Source organism: Chrysemys picta, chromosome 5, assembly GCF_011386835.1.
Source record: "Chrysemys picta bellii isolate R12L10 chromosome 5, ASM1138683v2, whole genome shotgun sequence".
Taxonomy (NCBI): Eukaryota; Metazoa; Chordata; order Testudines; family Emydidae; genus Chrysemys; species Chrysemys picta.
In genome coordinates, this window is record NC_088795.1 from 37,403,353 (window position 1) to 37,424,911 (window position 21,559).

The 21,559-nt window shown below is 38.7% G+C and overlaps 1 protein-coding gene across 28 annotated transcripts in view; it reads right to left on the reverse strand.

The window, feature by feature from the left end:
• CAMK2D (calcium/calmodulin dependent protein kinase II delta) overlaps window positions 1–21,559 on the reverse strand; it is a 274,191-nt gene that overhangs the window by 250,746 nt on the left and 1,886 nt on the right. For all 28 annotated transcript variants that reach the window (XM_065596261.1, XM_005290327.5, XM_042842353.2 and 25 more), the window contains exon 2: window positions 20,676–20,770. In XM_065596261.1, the coding sequence (XP_065452333.1) occupies window positions 20,676–20,770 (95 nt within the window). The remainder of the gene's footprint in view (window positions 1–20,675; window positions 20,771–21,559) is intronic.

Here is a 21,559-nt window from a genome sequence, read left to right on the forward strand (position 1 = left end):
TGATTCTGAGACAGCCAAAAATCTGGATAGAATAAAAAATGTAGCAATTTCAAATTCAGTTAAGCATTTGTGGATTCAGACAAGAAAACTGTACAACTTGTGTTAGTATATCTAGTAAAGAGCCAGTTTCAAGAATGTAGATATCATGGTTATTTATGTGAGAAGATAACTTAGAGCCAAAATTCTGATGTATCAGAAAAGGCTTATTCAGACCATAAGCAATCATTTTTATCTTGTGATGGAGTTTTAAAGGTGTGCTGGGGAACAGGGAATGTGACATCAGTCTTAACACAGAAACCAGGATTGTCAATTCCAAAGGCATCTTTTGTAAATGTACCTAAGTGACAGAGTTAAGATGGAGACTGGCCCCAAACTGAGAGGGTGTGTTCTAGCTCACCATGAATCATGGAAGGATTCTGCAAGGGAACAACTTGGACTTCCAAATAAGTCTCTAGGAAAGGGGGTATGGCGTTAAGGTTGTCTATATTCTCCTGTAACATTATCAAAGGTCACTAATCTGAAGGTCCAGACTAGCTGTGCACACAGAAACACTAAATCAGCCAACTAATTTTAAGCATCTAAGTAATTCCAATTATTTCAGTGACTCGTGCTTAAAGTGAGGCATATATCTAAAAACCTTGCTAAATCAGGGCCCAAGGCCCAGATTTTAAAATATATTTAGTCATTGCTGTAACATCTAACTGATTTAGGAGCATAAATCTCATTTTCAAAAGCAATTTAGGCAAATAATCAATGGAATTTAGGTTCCAAAGTGCCTAAATCACTTTTTAAAATGAAATTTGTGCTCCTAAACAAGTAAGGCATTGCAACACTGAGTGCATCAATGCCTAAATACTTTTAAAATTTTTGTACTCTAGGGTCTAGGTCATCTCTATATTAGAAGGGGATTTGGGGATAAATAGAAAGAGCGTAAGAATCAAGCTGTTGTGTACAGTTTCTTACGATAATTTCAACCTTAATGCTCCCTTTGTGGCTTTTACATCAAGAAAAAAGATTATAACTGCCCAATTAAGAACATGAAAACTATTAACATAAAAACCAAAAGAAAAGGCATCAAATACAAATGCTTACATTGTGTTTTTATCAATGTAGAGTGGCATTTTGGAAGCAGATCAGAAGTGCTCAGCATTTACCTAACACCCCACTCATGAGTTTTATACTGCAGTCCATCACAGAAGTATCCGAGTACCTTCTACATAAAATCAATAGCGAAATCATTAGTGGATGTCACAGATTCTTTAGTACACCTACCTTTTTGAGGGTAAAAGCTCTGCTTGAGGTAGGTTTTTAATTTTAAAATAATTTTAATTACTTTTTTGCCTGATTGGTTAGCACTGGATGGTAGAAGGAGGTGTCAATGTTGTGTGTTTCATTCTTACAGTGGAAATAAAAATGTGTATCATAAAAATATTTCTATAAAGAAATAAAAGAAATGCAAAATCAATGGGACCTTTAGATGTTCATCAACTCTAAAAAATAGGCCACACATTTTTATGCTTAACTTTAGGCATTTAAAGTTGAAAATTTTAGTAAAGTTTTATAATGGAACCTGGCTGAAATCTGAGCTTTATAGCTAAACCATGGCTTCACAATCTTGTTTATGTAAGTTGTATGATCACATATTCCCTACCTGGCAACTAGTTAATTGGAGTAATATATTGAAGTTTATTCTTTATATTTAGGTCTATTGGCTGAAGACACAGAAAGTCGTGTTAGTAGGCAATATTCTATCACTTTACCATATATGTCTAACAACTGGTGAATCCAGTTTTGATATTTAGGTCTGATAGTAACAGAATATAGTGTGGCATTATTGTATAATTATATTTAATACTAAGGGAGCCGTGCTACTTTTGAATTAAAGTGTTGACTTATTTTATATCTTCCTTTTCTATTTCAATACTGGGAACAAGCTATTTTCAGATGTTTCTATACAATAGTTAGGATAATGTTCTCTGCCATCCCTGCACAAATTATCTACATATCTGAATTACTCTGTGAAGGGGCATTCTCTCTACGACGATTGATGATTTAAGAATTTATTGGAGAGAATGGAAGTCTATTTTCTAAAATCTGGTGTGTGTGTGTGTGGGGGAGGGGGGAGAACAGACTCATTTTTTCCAGTATTGCATTAATATTTACAATATTAAGAGCAAAAAAGTTTTACATAAATGATTGTATTTTCCCCACCAGCAGAAGAGAAGCTTTTAAACATTATCAGAAAACAATCTAAATGTCCTACATGAAAACCAGACAGTATGAAATTGCAGCTATAAATGCATACCTCCCGTATGTAAGTGTTTTTCCCCTGACAACTTCTAAGTTAAATAAATTGCAAAATGTTATGTTGCACAGGAATTGGTTTTCTGTTGAACATATAGTCATGTAACATTTAAAATACTTATCCGTGTAAATTGTATTCTAAATCATAATCCCAGATAGATGCATGATCCCAGGCTTCAGTATACATTTATTTACTTCCTGAATCTGTTCCATTCACTATCCAATGCAAACCAAGGCCTGGACTCACAAACACTTACACATGTGTAACTTTATGCATATTAGTAGTCCCACTGAACTTTTCAAATGCTTCGTTGTTGACCTATACCAGGACTTCCAGGCTGATAACATTCCATTTTAGAAAAGATAAACAGCAAAGGAAAAAGTTCTTGACTTAGCATAGCCTGTTTCAATAAACTTTTGAACATAAGCAGCTAAACAGGTAAACTTGTAAAAGCTATGTGCACTATAAAAAGAAATGCAAAAATACAGTGTAGTTATAATATCCTCAAATCCAAAAGACAACCATTATGTTTCCATGATGAAATGATTCCTTGTCTTTTCATGAATAAGGTGTCCTACAAACAGTCAAAACAACATTTATTGAAGGGTGTTTTCTCCACTGAAATTTACTCAAGGCTTAAGGTATGTAATCTCTGTAGAAGCCTTTCTAGAAAAGGCAGAAAGCAAATCATCATATGCTGCTATCAAAGCTAGGTATCAATCACAAAAGTTCACTGGTGCCTTCGCTGCCTTGCAGCAAATCAAGGTAATCTACACTACAGTACAAAATCTTCACTGCAATGCAGTACCACAGTACTTCTCAGTGATACATTACATTTTGGTTTAGAGTACTGATAAAAATAAGATTGCTTCTTACATTGAAGGATTTGAATAAAGTAGGTCAAAAGAACAAACTAATTAAAGACACCAAACTCAGAGCGACATCCAGTAAAAAACATTCCCGCAAGAAATCTCCCAAACCACAGAATATATAAGCACTAGTGTGAGGTTTGATATGCAATACAAATAACTCATAGGCCTCCCTTGCCTAATTAAATCACAAACCCATCTCCTGAAGAGGTTAAAATGTAAATGAAAGCTTAGGCTTGGAAAATCCCATCAGATTGTCAAATATGGATATTAGGTAGGTACTCCATCTGTTCCTGCAGCTATATGAATATGCAACGTGACTGACACTGCAGCACCTGCATTCACGTGGCGGAATATTACAAGTAAGCAGTTTCTAATTATAATTAAATCAGGAAAAAAAGTTTTGAAAGCATCTAAAACAGACTTCTTGCTATAAATTGTTTGCTTATGAACTCCATACACTGACAGTTCACATTTCCCATCCTTTAAGTTTTGGGATGGAATAATTTTACAGTGTACGTGTGCTGTGCTTATCAATTACATCAAATGAAGTGATTTTTGAGAGCTAATTTCAATATAGTCTACATCTTGGTCATAGTTAACATTTGTCTGAAAATAAATTTCCAATGCACCCTAACATTTTTGTTTTTGGATCAAAGCTAGCTAGATAGATAGCACTGTAATGCTAGCTGGTAATTTTAACCTGACTTTTGCCTACAGATGTAACAAGGCAGATAGATGATGGATATGAACATGGAAACAAAACAGAGAAAACAATGTTACAAAAAAGGGGAAGAATTATCAGCTTCCTATCTTGGGTTTTAGTCAAACTTTAAGCCAAATTGTTGTTGATTTGTCTAGAACTGATCAGCAAAAGATACATGGCAGACTGTGGACCCCAACAAGCAAGCGTGGCTCCAATTTCAAAGTGACTGCACAAATATACAGAAATTCATATCAAATGCATGAAAGATACTTCTGCTGGGAAGCTAGAGTCAGTACAACTTGGTGCAGTGTTATGAAAATAAAATTACACCTCATACGAAGAGAGATTTCCTTTACAGTTGCCATCAAAATATCAATACTGTTGCTTTTCTATTATTAGTATGCTTTATTTTAGTTAAAATTATTTTTAATGTGATAAAGTATTAGGCATGTTTGATTAAAAAAAAATCTAAGTTACCATTGCAGATCTCTGTGAAATACTTAATATTCATAAAAGGTAATACTGAAAGCTGAAGTTTCATAGGTTGCCTCAGACCCCCAGCTAAAGCAAAGGACATTTCTGCCAAATACAAAACAGATGTACTGTTGTATGGACAGATCTCTAATGAGCTGAACAGGCCTTCACATTCAGAGAGCCTTCTATCCCTTTAAAATAATGACAAGGTAATTTCTAATCCTAATGTTGAGTTGTTTTTCCTAGTCTGATTTTAGTTGTAATTCTAACCACATTCTCTAATTTTCCTTTAAAGGAAAGAGAAAATGAGTTTGAAGTTATTTTAATGTTTGCCATTAGCCAAAAACTGGCTGAACAGATGAAAAAACTTTTTTTTTTAAATTAGGACACTAAAGATTACAGCTGTGCAGGCACTAACTTTTCTGCTCCGGAGACCCAAGTTCTAAGCTAGACTCAGACAACAGGTGGAAAAACAAGCTTTGTCACCTCATTCTTCTTATAAAAATCCACCACTGAACAATTCACTATGTTCGGCAGTTTCCACTCAAGAGAGCCCAAGACTGGAATAACAGAAGCATTACAAATCAAGGCAAAGCTGCATGGAGGAAATATGCACAGGCCTTAACTATACTTGGCAGGAGCCAGTGATTTCAACCAGTATCACTTTCACGAGCACCAAATTCACTCAAATGTTAAATACGTTGCACTGGAGCTGACAACTCCTTTAGTAACTTCCAATCAAATATAACATGAAATAGCAGAGTTACAAGTCTCATATGAAGAGGGAGACAACACTACTGAACCTCAAACATAGGAGAATGGACGGGCAGCACTATAATGGGGAAAAAAAAACAGGTGAAGAGTGGGTGGGACTACAGTAAAGAAAAAACCACCTTACAAAAGGCAACATCTGCTCAGGCTGGTATTACATAAATAAAGGCTCTGGTGCACAAAACATTTCAAGTAATACTCAGATTACAGTGAGAGTAACAGATATTATATATATTCACACACACACAAACTAAAACACTTACAAGAATAAACAGACAGATTGGATTTATGTGGCTCTCCAATATGAAGCAGATGTTCCATTCAATTTCAAGGCACAATTAATTTAAAATAAACAGTTAAACAAAAGGGCTATCACCTTCAACATGGGGTATGTATTGTACGTTTCCCTCATTCAATAAAGTTAGGAAGTGGTTATGCTTTTCTATAATACTTTACAATCCTCAAATTGTCCTTACAAAGAATCCCACAAATGCTAGGTAACTGCATATGAAGAAGGATGTAGGATCCTGATGAAATAAAACCCAGAGGTACCAGTAAGATCCACTCAGATACCCTATCCTACATATCTGAGAGTGCTCAAATAAAGGTAGGTAAATGATTACATTATTTTGCTTATGTTTGCCTGTGCAAATAAAATATTTGGTTTACATTTTTTTAATCTGTCAGAATCACCAGGCTGTCAAAGCAGGTGTTTTTAGGTTACAGGAAAAGGTTATGTTTTCACCGTGCCCTTCAAGTCACAGTGTGTCAGAAAAGCAGCTGAGGTGGGAAAGACTTGGAATAATAAGGGTGAAATAAGAGTAGTAAGAATGGCTACTAAATGCCAATCATGATTGGGAAAGAGTAATGTACCAATACCTCTTATCTGCATACCTAATAACTCTTATTGCCTCATTAGAATATTGCTTTCATTTTTCATTTTCAATAAACTTGTTCATTTTAAAACCTAATCGGATGGACAACAAACAAGAATTCACTCTAGCCCTAGCAATCTATGTAACATAAGCATCTGCCTAATTTTAAATTAATAGGACAACTCACATGTTAAAGACCAGCAATGTATTTAAGTACCTTACTGAACTGGGGCCTCAAATCACAATAGGCATAAAATACTGTACATTCTTTTGTATACTAAATAACCAAATAAAATAAACATACAATAAAATTGCAAATGTTTAATATTGTTCTTGTGCCCTTATTTTCACATTTTAAGACAATAATTAATGTATTACAGTACATCATATTCATATGAACATATGTGTAAACACACACAAGTAATACTTTAGGTACACAGAACATATTAGAGGGGTTTACAGCCTTCATATAAAAAATAATAAAAACAAGGAAAAGAGGTTTAAAAAAAGTAACAGGGAGAACAGCAAGAGGCTGTGGAAGATCAAGAAACATTGTTGCTTTGATTCCTGGTTTTCGAAATACTACTAAAAGATTACTAACTAACGGCCCCATTCTGAAAATAGTTACTATTGAAGATCTCTCTTTATTCCTGCTTGTAACTCTACTAAAGAGAGAGGAGAGAGAGAGAGAGAGTGTGTGAGTGAGTGAGTGAGGTAGCAACTATGAACAGGATTGGTCACTTAACGTTTTCCCTCTTAAAAGTGTTTTGTTTTGTTTTAAGATTAGCTTTTGCTTTGAAATTTTATTTGAATTTAAGCAAAATACATTCAGTGAACAAATTCTCTACGAAAACAGAAGATAGGAAAAATATATTTATGTTCCAGAATAAACATGGATATTTAGAAACTTTACAATATGGGGAATTCAAGATGAAGACCTCAGTGCCTAGCTCTCTTCCCTCTGATGTTGAGTGAATCTGAACAGGGCCGGCTCCAGTGTTTTGGCCGCCCCAGGCAGCCAAAAAAAAAAAAAAAAAAAAGCCGCGATCGCGATCTGCAGCGGCAATTCAGCGGAAGGTCCTTTGCTCCGAGCAGGAGTGAGGGACCATCCGCCGAATTGCTGCCGAATAGCTGGACCTGCCACCCCTCTCCGGAGTGGCGCCCCAAGCCCCTGCTTACCAAGCTGGTGCCTGGAGTCGGCCCTGAATCTGAAATAACTCCAATGAAGTAACTGGCGTTACTTTAGTATAAAACCAGCTAAGTGAGAGGCCCATAGTCTACTGGGAGAGGAGGGAAAGAAAGAACAAGTCACCCTTGAATAACCCCCTCTGGCTGACTCTTTAGTGGAAGGAACCTACTCATCAGAAGATGGGTCAGAGGCCCAATTCAAGCCCTAGGAGGTAATGGAATACAATGAGAAAACAGGGAGATCCCAGACAATGTTCCTTCTCTCCCCAAAAAGTTCTTCAAATTTTTAGGCACATTTAAGGATTTCATAAACTGGAATTGAAAAATGAGCATTTCCCCCAGTCTTTTATCTACCATATCTTACGTGCATCACTGAATGAGTTTCAAAATATAATTCTATGATATTTTCCCCCAGGACCTTATACATTTGGGGTTTAATCCTGTATCCACTACAGCCAGGGCAAAGCTCCTGCTGACTTCAATGTTGCAGACCCTTTAGAAGCAATGGTTTCAAAATACCATTTCAAAATACCATTTCTAAACCACGGTGAAAGTTGTACATGCCCTAGGGCACCTATATGTTTAATCACATTTCCCTGGCCTGCAGAAAGAAAGTTAATTCCAATATTATTAAATTTTTTCCCCGCAGGGAAATTTTTTTTCAGCTGATGTGCGGATGTAACAGCAACAAGCTGTGGCCATACACAGAACAAAAAAATATGATTTCATATTTTTTATGTCCAACACTGTATGGACTTTAAAACAAAAACTATTCTTTCCTGAACACATCAGTACTCACAATGAACAGGAGAAATAAATTCTTTGCAAAAGGAAAGGAAAATTGGCTTCACAGAAATTATATGAAATTTGCTATGGATAATTTATCTACCAGTTGCCAGGAACACCCCAGTCAAATCTAGTTTTATACGTTAAAGAAATTACTACCACCCAAAATTAGTGTTAGTGAATTCAGGATTTATGAGGCAATCTCAATGATGTCTGAAAAGTTCTTAAAATAATTAGTTATTTGGTTAAAACAAACTAACAAAAGAGCAATTAAACAACACAAAAACCTCCAAAACCCAAACAGGGCACTTTTCAGTGAAGCACATGTAAGTGTCTCTTGAAATTGACCCTGTATACTAAAATCTCTTCAACCACATGGTAAGTACTTGGTGATGAGACTGTACAAACACACTTTCCACACTCACAAGCTTTCTGAACTCACTGATATTTTAAACATTTGGAGAAGGGGGAAAAATAGCACCAATTTACCTGAAGAACTGAAAATTTGCAAATAAATATGAAAAAAAACATTCACACTGAATTTATAAATCACAGAGGACACAGGACTCCTATATTAACTAGTACAATATGAGGCTGTAATTAAACTAAGAATCAGACAGAAAATAGTGAGTGACTAGGAAAAGGCCAATCAAGTGTAACCGATTATTGTTTCCTGTCATCCTAAAGGAAATACTGAAAAGGCAAAACATTTAATACATGAAAGAAAGTATGTTACCAATCAACATATAATTAACATGAGAAACAGGCCTCCACAAGAATTTACTAAAGCAAATGGCTTAGAGCCCAATTCTGTGGTCCTTGCACATACAAAACTGACATTTGCTTCACTGAGGATTACAAGATCAGTCCCTAAGGGGTTTTTTTTGTTTGCTTGCTTGATTGATTGATTATAGACAACAATATGAATAAGAATACCATCCAGTTATGCTAAAATTACAAAGACAGAAGTCTACATTTTATTAATTCTTGTGCTTCAGAGTTACACTGATCACCTGCTGGGGTCAGAATGAAATTTTCCCTATGGTATATAGTAGTGCACTGTTGGGTGCATTATTGCAGTTTTTTGGATTCCTGCAAAGCATACAGCATTGATAGAGACAAGATACGTGACTAAATGGACCACTAGTCTGTAGTGGCATGGTAATTTTTCTCTTTGCCATAAAAACCTATGCTGAAAAATACCACCTTATATGGTTCATATTTCCATTTATCTCCCTACAGCATTTTAAACAACTTTATGGTTTGTGAAATGTTCCACATGGATAGATTTATAGATGGAAATACTCTAGCCGCACAGCAAAATTCCTCACAGTCTCCCAACAAAATGTTGTTCCAAAAGGGTGAGAGTGCCTCTTCAGCCTCCATGCCCATCACAGGTAGGTGTAAGAATCTGCAATTGGTGTGGTCACCTGTGGCACTTCCTTGCACATGGGGACCCTTCAGTGGGTAAACTACAGGAAATATCAGTGAAGCACTTCTCTCATAAAATAGAAAGATACTGAGAGGAGTGGAGAGGGGGCCAACTGAGAAGACAATAAGTAACCAGCAGAAACCTCCAAGGATCTGATCCAAAACCCTATGAAACTAATTGCAAGTCTCTCACTGATGTCAGTAGACTTTGGATCTGGTGACGGGTATGGAAAGAATGGAACTGATAACCCTACAGGTTCCCGAGTCTGCCCTACAAATATGTATGCTTGCCACAGATATTTGCTCATCTTTCTGCTGCAATGACCAAAGGGTGGGTGTTTTTTGCAATATGGACAAAGGCACACTAGGAACTGGACAGTATCACTGAGTGATCATCAGAAGGCAAGTACATTTGGTCACTACAGATCTGGTGCAAGTTCAGATGAGTGAAATGACTGCATACAATGAACAATCCACTGAGCACATTGATTTCTGTTCCCTTTAAATCCAATTAGAGAGAGTATGTCAAAAGTACAACGGTTGCCAAAATCTTTCATATTTTCTTATTGTCTGTGAAACACATACATTGTAATTGGAGATTAAGACCTCGATCCCGCAATGGGATCTGCGTAGGGTTAAAGCCACAATTCTTTCAAAAAAGAAGAGGTTCAAAGATAAAAATAAATGCTATTAAGTTTTGTCTTTTTTTTTTTAAAGTTTGATGCATAATAGGGCAAGAGTGAATTAAATAATATTTTAGAATAGCAAACTTTATTCATCCTAACTATATACCCACAAAGAGGACAGCCTCTGCAAATAACAAAACCAAGATTTAATAAAAAGTAATAGAATATATATAAGATGAAGCCTAGTACAATGCAAAAGCAGCACAGATATACTGTTTTTTGCTACTACTTTTCTGTAAACTTGCCAACTCTTCCACTTTCTTTCAGGAGTCTACTTTCTTGCAGTATATTCATGCTCCTAGTTTATTTATAACGTGTTCTTCTGATACAAATTACCAACTGTTAATTTAATTCAGATTCATATTGTTAGAAAATAATCTCTTCATTCTTCATTAAAAAGTTTAATAACTTACAAAAACTACAATTTGCATATGAAGCTTGACATTTTTAAATGAAAAGCGGAACTTTTATATGTTCCTACTGAAATATTAGTTAACTAACACAAAAATTGTTCACAAAAGGTGCTTCTACAATGAAAGGTTATACTTCTATTATTGTTTAAGAACAACAAATCAACAGAGAACCATGAAACTGATGAAATTTCTACCTGTTATCAATATTATAGCAAACCATGCATTTAAAATCAAATTCTTTATTTTAAAAAAAAGTGAACTTAAAACAATAGTATTTTTTCTTTTGCAATTTGGATTAGTTTGGTATGTGACCACATTCCAAATATATGTAATTTGTCACAAATTTAAAACACAAACTTAATTTTGAAAATAAGAGCAGTAGAAATGCAAAGTGTTGTGCAAAAGATCCCCAAACAAGTGAAAAAGAACATGCAGCACTTTAAACACAAGAGTGTTTTGAAACTCCTTTGTAAAGATTTAATTATGCAGGGAAACTATGAAGAAAGTGCAAATCCACAGACAACTTTGTATGACCAGATCAATATTTCACATTGGGAGGACTAGGAATCTAAGGGTTCAAATATAGTCAAAGAAAACGTAGGTGGGAAAGAGCTGTTTGACTAGGCAACACTAACTGAAACCCATAACTAAGAATATTAATACTGTTTTAAATAAACTTAGTAAAATATAATCAAAGTCTTGATTTTTCCATATCATTTGTTAAAATACCTCTTCTTCAATGTTTCAAGCAAAAGTCTTATTGAACACTATGTGAATTTACTGAACTATACCAAAGAGAACCAGTCACCATACATGAAATTCACCTCAGCACAGAGTACCTTGTATGTACAGTAATTCCTCACTTAACGTTGTAGTTATGTTCCTAAAAAATGCGACTTTATGCAAAATGATGTAAGCGAATCCAATTTCCCCATAAGAATTAAAGTAAATAGGGGGAATTAGGTACACGGCAATGCATAATTGTGAAGCTTGGTTGAGGTGGTGGAGTAAGAGAGTGGAATATTTCCCAGGGAATGCCTTGCTGCTAAAGGATGAACCAGCATTCAGCTGAGCCCTCAAGGGTTAATAGGCTGTTGTTAATGTAGCCTCACACTCTGCAAGGCAGCATGGACTGAGGCAGGAGGGAGGAAACACAACAGATGCAGGGCGCAAACACTTCCCTGAAAGAAATGAACATGATGATGAGCCCACGCTATCCAGCTGGAGCACACCACTCTCTCCTCCTGACAGCACATGCACGGCTGCGCAGGTGATGACTTTCCAAAGTGCTGCAGGGTGTATGCATGAGTGAGAGAGAGAGAGAGAGAGAGAGAGAGAGAGGTGCATTGCCCCTTTAAGTACGCTGACACCACTTCAAGTACATTGCCCTTTTAAGCAGATCAGCCAGTTCAGACAGGAAGCAACAGCTTCCAGCCAGCTCCGTCCTTTCTGTCCCTCTCCTCCACTTTGTGGAGAGGGGATACAGAGTCCGGGGGGGGGGGAGCAGGGAGACATCCTGATATCAGCACCCCTCTGTCCCCCTCCCCCAGCAAGCAGGAAGCTCCCGGGAGAACTCCAAGGCTGAGGGCGGGCAGGGGCAGGAGCAGCACAGCAGTGTCGGAAGAGACAGCTGAACTACTACTGGGCAGCTGCCGCGCCACATACCTTACAGGGAATTTAGAGGAGCTGATGGGGGAGAGGGCTGCTGGCCCTACCTGGTTCTAATCCCCTTCCAGAGAATCCTGCAAGCAGTGGACAAAGCAGGCAGCTGCCAAACGACGTTATAAGGGAGCTGTCAAGGCTGGATCCCCACTTTGAACTTTAGGGTACAAATGTAGGGGCCTGCATAAAAACTTCTAAGCTTAACTACCAGCTTAGCTCTGGTTCCGCTGCCACCATTTCCCAATTTTTCCCTCCCGGGGAAGCCCTGAGAAACCTTTCACCAATTCCCTGGTGAGTACAGATCCAAACCCCTTGGATCTTAAAACAAGGAGAAATTAACCATCCCCCCTCCTTCCTCCCACCAACTCCTGGTGAACACAGATCCAATCCCCTTGGATTAAAACAAGGAGAAATTAACCTTTCCCCCTCCTTCCTTTCACCAACTCCTGGTGAATACAGATCCAATCCCCTTGGATCTAAAACAAGGAGAAATCAATCAGGTTCTTAAAAAGAAGGCTTTTAATTAAAGACAAAAGTAAAAATCATCTCTGTAAAATCAGTATGGAAATTAACCTTACAGGGTAATCAAACTTAAAGAGCTCAGAGGACTCCCCTCTAGTCTCAGGTTCAAAGTACAGCAAACAAAGATAAACACTCTAGTAAAAGGTACATTTACAAGTTGAGAAAACAAAGGAAAACTAACACGCCTTGCCTGGCTATTTACTTACAAGTTTGAAATAGGAGAGACTTGTTTAGAAAGATGTGGAGAACCTGGATTGAGGTCTGGTCCCTCTCAGTCCCGAGAACAAACACACTCCAAACAAAGAACACAAACAAAAGCCTGCCCCCCTCCCCCCAAGATTTGAAAGTATCTTGTCCCCTTATTGGTCCTTTAGGTCAGATGCCAGCCAGGTTACCTGAGCTTCTTAACCCTTTACAGGGAAAAGGATTTTGGAGTCTCTGGCCAGGAGGGATTTTATAGTACTGTACACAGGACAGCTGTTACCCTTCCCTTTATAGTTATGACACGCCCCCCAAATCACAGATAGTGTTGGACGTTCGGTTCCACACTGGCTGTGATTTCTTCCTGGAGTTCTAGGAGAAAACAGAGTTAATAAGACACATGTACCTTTAGACATACTACTGATTATATAAAAACTAACAATATGTTTTATTCCAAGAACAACTGTTAACCAGTTAACTCTGGGAAACTTTCCCGGGAGAGTGCATCAGCCACTTGGTTAGAGCTCCTTGATCTGCTGTCGCTGCAGACGTCCAAGGGTCGTGGAGAGGTTCACCTCTTCCACGCCACCATCCTTTTTTCCTTCGTAGTAGACACCTTCAGGCCACTCCGCGTCATCTGTTTCCTGGGCTGTAAACTGGCAAATGTTTAATTCTCTGGAATAAAAGGGCTTAAGAGAATTAACATGGTATACCTTAGGCTTTATGTTGGAGGTGGGGGAGGCTATGAGATAGTTAACAGCTCCTAGGCGCTCCTGGACTGTGAATGGTCCTTCCCACGACGCTTCCATTTTATGGGCCTGGAGCGCCTTTAAGACCATGACTTGGTCTCCTACTTTGAAGGACCGTTCTCTGGAATGTTTATCATACCAGGCCTTTTGCTCTTCCTGAGCATCCTTTAGGTTTTCTTTAGCAAGGGCTAAAGAGTGTCGGAGGGTGTTTTGTAGGTTGCTTACAAAGTCTAGAATGTTAGTTCCTGGAGAAGGCGTAAACCCCTCCCATTGCTGCTTCACCAACTGTAATGGCCCCTTAACCTCGCGGCCATACACAAGTTCAAATGGTGAAAACCCTAAACTGGGATGTGGTACAGCCCTGTAGGCAAAAAGCAACTGCTGCAACACTAGGTCCCAATCATTGGAGTGTTCATTTACAAATTTACGTATCATGGCCCCCAAAGTTCCATTAAACCTCTCCACCAGGCCATTGGTTTCATGGTGGTAAGGGGTGGCAACCAAGTGATTCACCCCATGAGCTTCCCACAGGTTTTCCATGGTCCCTGCCAGGAAATTAGTTCCCGAATCTGTAAGGATGTCGGAGGGCCAACCTACCCTGGAAAAAATGTCTGTTAATGCCTGGCACACACTTTTAGCCCTGGTGTTGCTTAAGGGTACTGCTTCCGGCCATCGGGTAGCAAAATCCATGAAAGTCAGTACGTACTGCTTTCCTCTGGGTGTCTTCTTTGGGAAAGGACCCAGAATATCCACAGCTACGCGCTGAAATGGGACTTCAATTATGGGTAGTGGCTGGAGAGGGGCTTTAACCTGGTCTTGGGGCTTTCCCACTCGTTGGCACACCTCACAAGACCGGACATATTTAGCAACGTCCTTGCCCATTCCCTCCCAGTGGAAGGACTTCCCCAACCGGTCTTTGGTTCTGTTCACCCCAGAATGGCCACTGGGATGATCATGGGCTAAGCCCAAGAGCTTTACCCGATACTTAGTGGGAACTACCAACTGTCTTTGAGGATGCCAGTCTTCCTGGTGCCCATCAGAAAGAGTCTCCTTGTATAAAAGTCCTTGTTCTACAACAAACCGGGATCGGTTAGAAGAGCTAAGAGGCGGTGGGGTGCTCCGCGCCGCCGCCCAAGCTTTCTGAAGGCTGTCATCTGCTTCCTGCTCGGCCTGGAACTGTTCCCTTGATGCTGGAGACATCAGTTCCTCCTTGGACTGTGGACTGGGGCTTGGTCCCTCTGGAAGCGATGCAGGTGCTGGGGCTGTTTCCATTGACTGTGAACCGCTGTCCGCTGGTGCACTATGTGGTATCTCAGGCTCTGGCCGAGCCTCTTGGGTAGGGTTATCTGCTGCTTCTGCCAGTTCAGGCTCGCTGGTGCCCTCTGGCATTGGAGTTGTAGACGGGTTTGCAAGCGCTGGACTCAGGGCTCGCAATGGTTCTGGTGCTGGTTGCGTTGCCAGTTCCGGTTCTGGGACTGGCTTTGGCTGAGTCTCTGGGATTGGATCCACTACGGCTGTTGCAGTCGTTGGCAGGGGATCCAGTTCCACCACCTTTGTCTGGGTCTCCGGTAACACAGACGGGGCCCTGGTGGACGGCTCAGGAACAGGGATGGGGGTGAAAGCTTGCTTAGCCTGGCTGTGGGTGACTATTCCCACCCTCTTGGCTAGCTTCACATGGTTGGCCAAATCTTCCCCCAGCAGCATGGGAATGGGATAATTGTCATAGAGTCCACATTCCTGACCAGCCCTTGTACTTGACATGCATCGTGGCTGTAGGCAAGGTTACAGACTGTGACACGAAGGGTTGAATTGTCACTGGAGCCTCCGGGTTGATGAGTTTGGGGTCCACTAAGGATTGGTGGATAGTTGACACTTGAGCCCCAGTGTCCCTCCAAGCGGTAACCTTCTTTCCGCCCACTCTCAAGGTTTCCCTTCGCTCCGAGGGTATGAGAGAGGCATCTGGGTTTGGGGATCTTTGGTGTGATTGGGGTGTAATGAACTGTAATCGGTTGGGGTTCTTGGGGCAGTGAGCCTTTATATGTCCCAGTTCATTACATTTAAAACATCGCCCTGCTAAGGTATCACTGGGGCGATGTTGGTTGGTGGAGACTGGTGTGGTGGGGTGAGAAGGCGTCTGGGGTTTCCCTTGGGATGTGGGTGGGGCCTTGGGTTGTCCTCGGTGGTAAGGTTTTGTTTCGGCTTGCCCCTTCTGATATTCGCTCCAACTGCTACTAGTTTTTTTCTTTTCTGCCACCTCCACCCATTTGGCTCCAATCTCCCCCGCCTTAGTTACAGTTTTGGGCTTCCTATCTAGGATGTACCTTTCTATTTCCTCAGGAACACCCTCTAAAAACTGCTCCATTTTTACTAGGGAAAGCAGAGATTTAACATTTGCTCCTGATACCCAGGCATCACAATTTTTGTCAATGTGGTAGGCATGACGGGTAAATGACACATCGGGTTTCCACTTTAGGGCTCTGAACCGCCGATGGGCATGCTCGGGTGTTAGCCCCATTCTGAGTCTGGCCTTATTTTTAAAAAGTTCATAACTGTTCATGTGTTCCTTAGGCATTTCAGCCGCCACCTCTGCTAAGGGTCCACTGAGCTGCGGCCTCAGCTCTACCATGTACTGGTCTGCAGCGATGCTGTATCCAAGGCAGGCCCTTTCAAAATTTTCTAAGAAGGCCTCAGTATCATCGCCTGCCTTGTAGGTGGGGAATTTTCTGGGATGGGAAGTGGTACCTAGAGGGGGGTTGTTACCATTGGCTGGTGCATCCTGCTTAGCCTTTGCTACTTCCAGTTCATGCTTCCTTTCTTTTTCTCTCTCCTCCATCTCTTTTTCTTTCAGCTCCATAGTTCTCTTGTGAGCCTCCTCTTTGGCTTTTTCCAGCTCCATCTCTCTTTCATGGGCCTCCTTTTTGGCTTTCTCTTCTCTTGCTCTCTGCTCTGTCTCGAGTTTTGTTAATTGAAGCAGTCTCTGATGTTTTCTTTCATTTTCTTCTGCTTCTAGTTTGGCCAGTTCTATTTTTTTAGCTACTTCTTTGGTAGTCATTTTCCTGTTTTCTTGTGCTGGGTCACCCCCTCTGCAGTTGACTGAAACTGGGAAGCTCTCAGCTCTGGCTGCTGCTGAGTTAACAGAGACTTTCTAACTAGCTACTCCCGAGGATGTAAAAAGAAAAAAAAAAAACAATTCAGCTTGTAAATTCCCTTTACCTTTGTTTGCCCATTTGAACACTTCTCTTAACAAAGGACCTGTTAAAAAAACTTAACACCTCTGCCTTCAGGCAAGGAGAGATAAGATATGCATCTATCTACCTCCAGCTCGGCTTTCCAAGCAGCTAGAAGGAAAAAAAAAATCTCACTGGCTTTTGGGTTTAAAATGATCCCACCGCTCTACCACCATGTCAAGGCTGGATCCCCACTTTGAACTTTAGGGTACAAATGTAGGGGCCTGCATGAAAACTTCTAAGCTTAACTACCAGCTTAGCTCTGGTTCCGCTGCCACCATTTCCCAATTTTTCCCTCCCGGGGAAGCCCTGAGAAACCTTTCACCAATTCCCTGGTGAGTACAGATCCAAACCCCTTGGATCTTAAAACAAGGAGAAATTAACCATCCCCCCTCCTTCCTCCCACCAACTCCTGGTGAACACAGATCCAATCCCCTTGGATCTAAAACAAGGAGAAATTAACCTTTCCCCCTCCTTCCTTTCACCAACTCCTGGTGAATACAGATCCAATCCCTTTGGATCTAAAACAAGGAGAAATCAATCAGGTTCTTAAAAAGAAGGCTTTTAATTAAAGACAAAAGTAAAAATCATCTCTGTAAAATCAGTATGGAAATTAACCTTACAGGGTAATCAAACTTAAAGAGCTCAGAGGACTCCCCTCTAGTCTCAGGTTCAAAGTACAGCAAACAAAGATAAACACTCTAGTAAAAGGTACATTTACAAGTTGAGAAAACAAAGGAAAACTAACACGCCTTGCCTGGCTATTTACTTACAAGTTTGAAATAGGAGAGACTTGTTTAGAAAGATGTGGAGAACCTGGATTGAGGTCTGGTCCCTCTCAGTCCCGAGAACAAACACACTCCAAACAAAGAACACAAACAAAAGCCTCCCCCCCACCCCAAGATTTGAAAGTATCTTGTCCCCTTATTGGTCCTTTAGGTCAGATGCCAGCCAGGTTACCTGAGCTTCTTAACCCTTTACAGGGAAAAGGATTTTGGAGTCTCTGGCCAGGAGGGATTTTATAGTACTGTACACAGGACAGCTGTTACCCTTCCCTTTATAGTTATGACAGGAGCATTGCACGACTTTAAACGAGCTTGTTCCCTAATAGATCAGCAATGTAACAACAAAACAACGTTAACCGGGACAACATTAAGTGAGGAGTTACTGTACCCTGTGCACCGGGATGAAGTTCACTTTATGAACTGCCCATTAGAATTAAACAATAGCATACTCTATGATTTCATACACCAGTGAATTATCGTATGAAACCATGAAAATCAATGGCTCCATTTCACAATGAAAAATATGTCAAGATGTGAAAAGAATTAAATAATGGTGTGATTTCAAATAGTATCTAAACTACAATCTGTAAATCCATTATCAGTTATCCAAATTAAAATATATCACAGTTTGATGCTATGTAATGTATAGCTTCTATATCATAACAAATATCTGAATACAGAGAAATTGGAAGCATGCTTTTAAATAGACTACAAATAGGGTCACAAGTACGTATTTTTCTAACCCGATGCATGCTTGATGATTACTGTTTCATATCTGGAGCTATTTAGCTGACAAAATACCTCAGTACACTGAGTCGGTGTAGTTATTATACGTATACTGTGTGTATGTGTAGATATATACACACAATACAAAGCAATTTCTTAGGTATGTTAATACCCTCACTATATGGACCATATCACTGCAATAGAAATGAAAGCAAAACTTCCTACTAGCAATTTTTGAAGAGTTCTGTAAAATCTAGCTCTGTGAAAGTTGCCTAATCAATGACCAAACTATTTGTGCAAATTTGTACAGGCAGAGCTGGACAGTTAGCATTTCCTACCCCTATAATACTCACTTAAATCCACTGACAATATATCATGTATTCACACACGTATATGTAAGGAAAATGACATGCCCACAATCTATTATTCAGATTTAAAGTTTAAATCCACAAAAGTAAGGGAACTCAGAGTTGAATTCTTGGGTACCGTGAATGCAGAAACCCAAGATCTGTGCATGATGTTGCACTGCATACTGTGCTCTCAATTTCCTTGGTGAAATTCCACTTAAATTAAAATACACCAAAGATGAATTTGGTCCTGTATGTGCTGCAATGTCTAGAGAAAATGGTGTAAGAAAAAGTAAATGCTTCTATTTTGCACATGTCCAGTGCTACTTTTAGGAGTTTAAGGCAGACTCTTTAAAATTTACTTTAATAAATGTTATAGTTTCTTCACTGTAACACACATATTTAAAATCATAATATATATGTGATACATTCAAACCATAATTCATTAACAATCCAGTGTTCAGTCCATCACTGTCTCTCGTGTCAAGAGGGACTTACATTTTTAAACATGTATCTGTTTTAAATGTCAATATTTTGGCTATTTTTCTTTTAAATATCCAAACTAACAGATCAACATTATCAACTGACAGAGAAAAAATAATTTAAAATCAAAATGTATTTTTAAGTTTTAAAAAAAGTTCTCAAATCACAAACTTCCATTTACTTTCCTCACCCCTCCATTAAAAAAATAAGCCACATCCTAAAAACGAACAGACTCATTAGAAATATGGTTACACAAAACTAAAAGAAGGGAAAAAATAAATCTCTCACACATTAAGAGCCTGAAGTCTAAGAGTTAGTGAAAAGTAAACTTTTATAGCCCTGTTACTGAGCTGAAAATAAGATTATATAATGCAAAATGTTGAATGATCCCCAGCTGTTAGAGAAGCATTAAAAGTTACAGCTATGCCACCATATATTAAAAGAATTATTTTATATATTTATTAAATTAATTAATGAAATCAGAGTGCTGCTTGTATACAACGCTTCCCTTGTATAAAACATAAACCAAGCCACAAAGGCAGGTTTACACACTGACATTGTTTGTTTACACATTTCCATGCTCATCACAATACCATAAATTCACATGAAAGTAAAGATAATGTCAACAGAGAATAATCCTTAATCCCTAACATCCTCGTACAAGCACGTTAGTGTGGATTTATCAGACAATAAGTATAAGGCCTATTTTCAGCAGTCCTAACACACAGTAAATATATAGTTTCTTTAATGTAGTGTAAGCACACAACCAGTGAATATCTATATATAGATACAGATACCGCTGTCAAATATATACCACATAAGGAAAATACAAATAAAAGGAGAAGAAAATGTGTGCATGATAGAAATAACAGTACAAATGCTTCACTTAAACATCACTACTTGGTACATAAATAGTTACTTTATAAAATGTCTACCCTATTATACTACATTTTCCTTTGAAAAACTATATGTGCAGCAGATCAAATTTTTTTCTAAAGGCGTTCACTGTTAAATATGGCTTGATTAATTATGTTCATATTTAAATATAATGGAAGAATGTGATTCAATTAAGATTTAACCTATTTTTTCTTAATAAAAATTAGAGTGAGAGAGCATTTGCTCAAAAAAATAATAAAAGAAAATGACATTCCAGGCTGTTATTCAAACTCTCTCTCAGAGCTGAAAAGCAGATTTGCATCTTCAAAAAAATGCTCTAGAATTTGTACATCTTTCCTTTTAGCATGGTAGAGCAGTAATCTCATATCTAAGCATTGTCTGTCAGTAAAAGATTACTTAACAACATGGAAAATCTAACCAGTATTTTAGGAAAATGGAAAATAAACGGAGAAAAAAATAAAATATCTACTCAATGTGTAAATGCTTAGATATAATACTATTATAAGCACAAAAAGGGGGGGGGGAGAGCAACAGAGAGAGAGACTGAAAATATTGGGTTGAAAAATACCCACCTCGAGCAGACAGCTTTTTGGTGTTGATAATTTTGGCAGCATACTCTTGTCCTGTAGGAATTTTCACACATCTTCTCACCACTGAGAATGCCCCCCTGAAAACCAATAACCAGACAAACATCAATACAAGGGCTGTAATACTGGATAATGGTTCTAATAATTTGAGTGTTTAACTGATTTGATTGAAACTCATAATGTCAATACAGGAGACAGGAAAATGAGCACAAAATGGCAATCATTACTCATTTTATAGACTATAACAGTAAATTGGATTTAAAATATAAGTGAGCACAAGTCACATCATTAAACAGTTTAAATATATGTACACAGTAAATTATAAGTGATGGTATTTACACACCGGAAACGTGCACATTTTTACAGTTCCCTGACTCAAAAGCCTCAAATGCTCTGTGACTATCTTACAAGCAGCAAAAAAGTGTGAAAAACAAAACAAAATCTGAGTAAAAAATTCACCTCCAGCTCCGTCAACATGGCGATTGTATTTAATTTAATTTAAACACTGAGCCCATTTGTGTGACAAGGAAGTAGATCTTAATGAATACAGTGCTACACGGTGACATTCCTACTCCTGCAGAAAAGGAGCATTTGAATTAGATTGCTGTTTACGACATATTCTCCATGTTTTTAATACCAAATGGTATCCCCACAAGCCTTTTCAAGTCATTTACATAACGAAATGACACAGCAATGAACTCACAAATTAAAAAAAATCAAAGAGAAACTGGAGACTGGGCAATAGTTAATTTCAGGTCTGAACAACACACTGCCATCAAGCTTCTTTGTAAACAATGGATCTATGAACGTTTGGGTGTATTTTCGAGTGTCAAATAAACTGCACAGCTTTTCTGATCCTGGTCATGAAA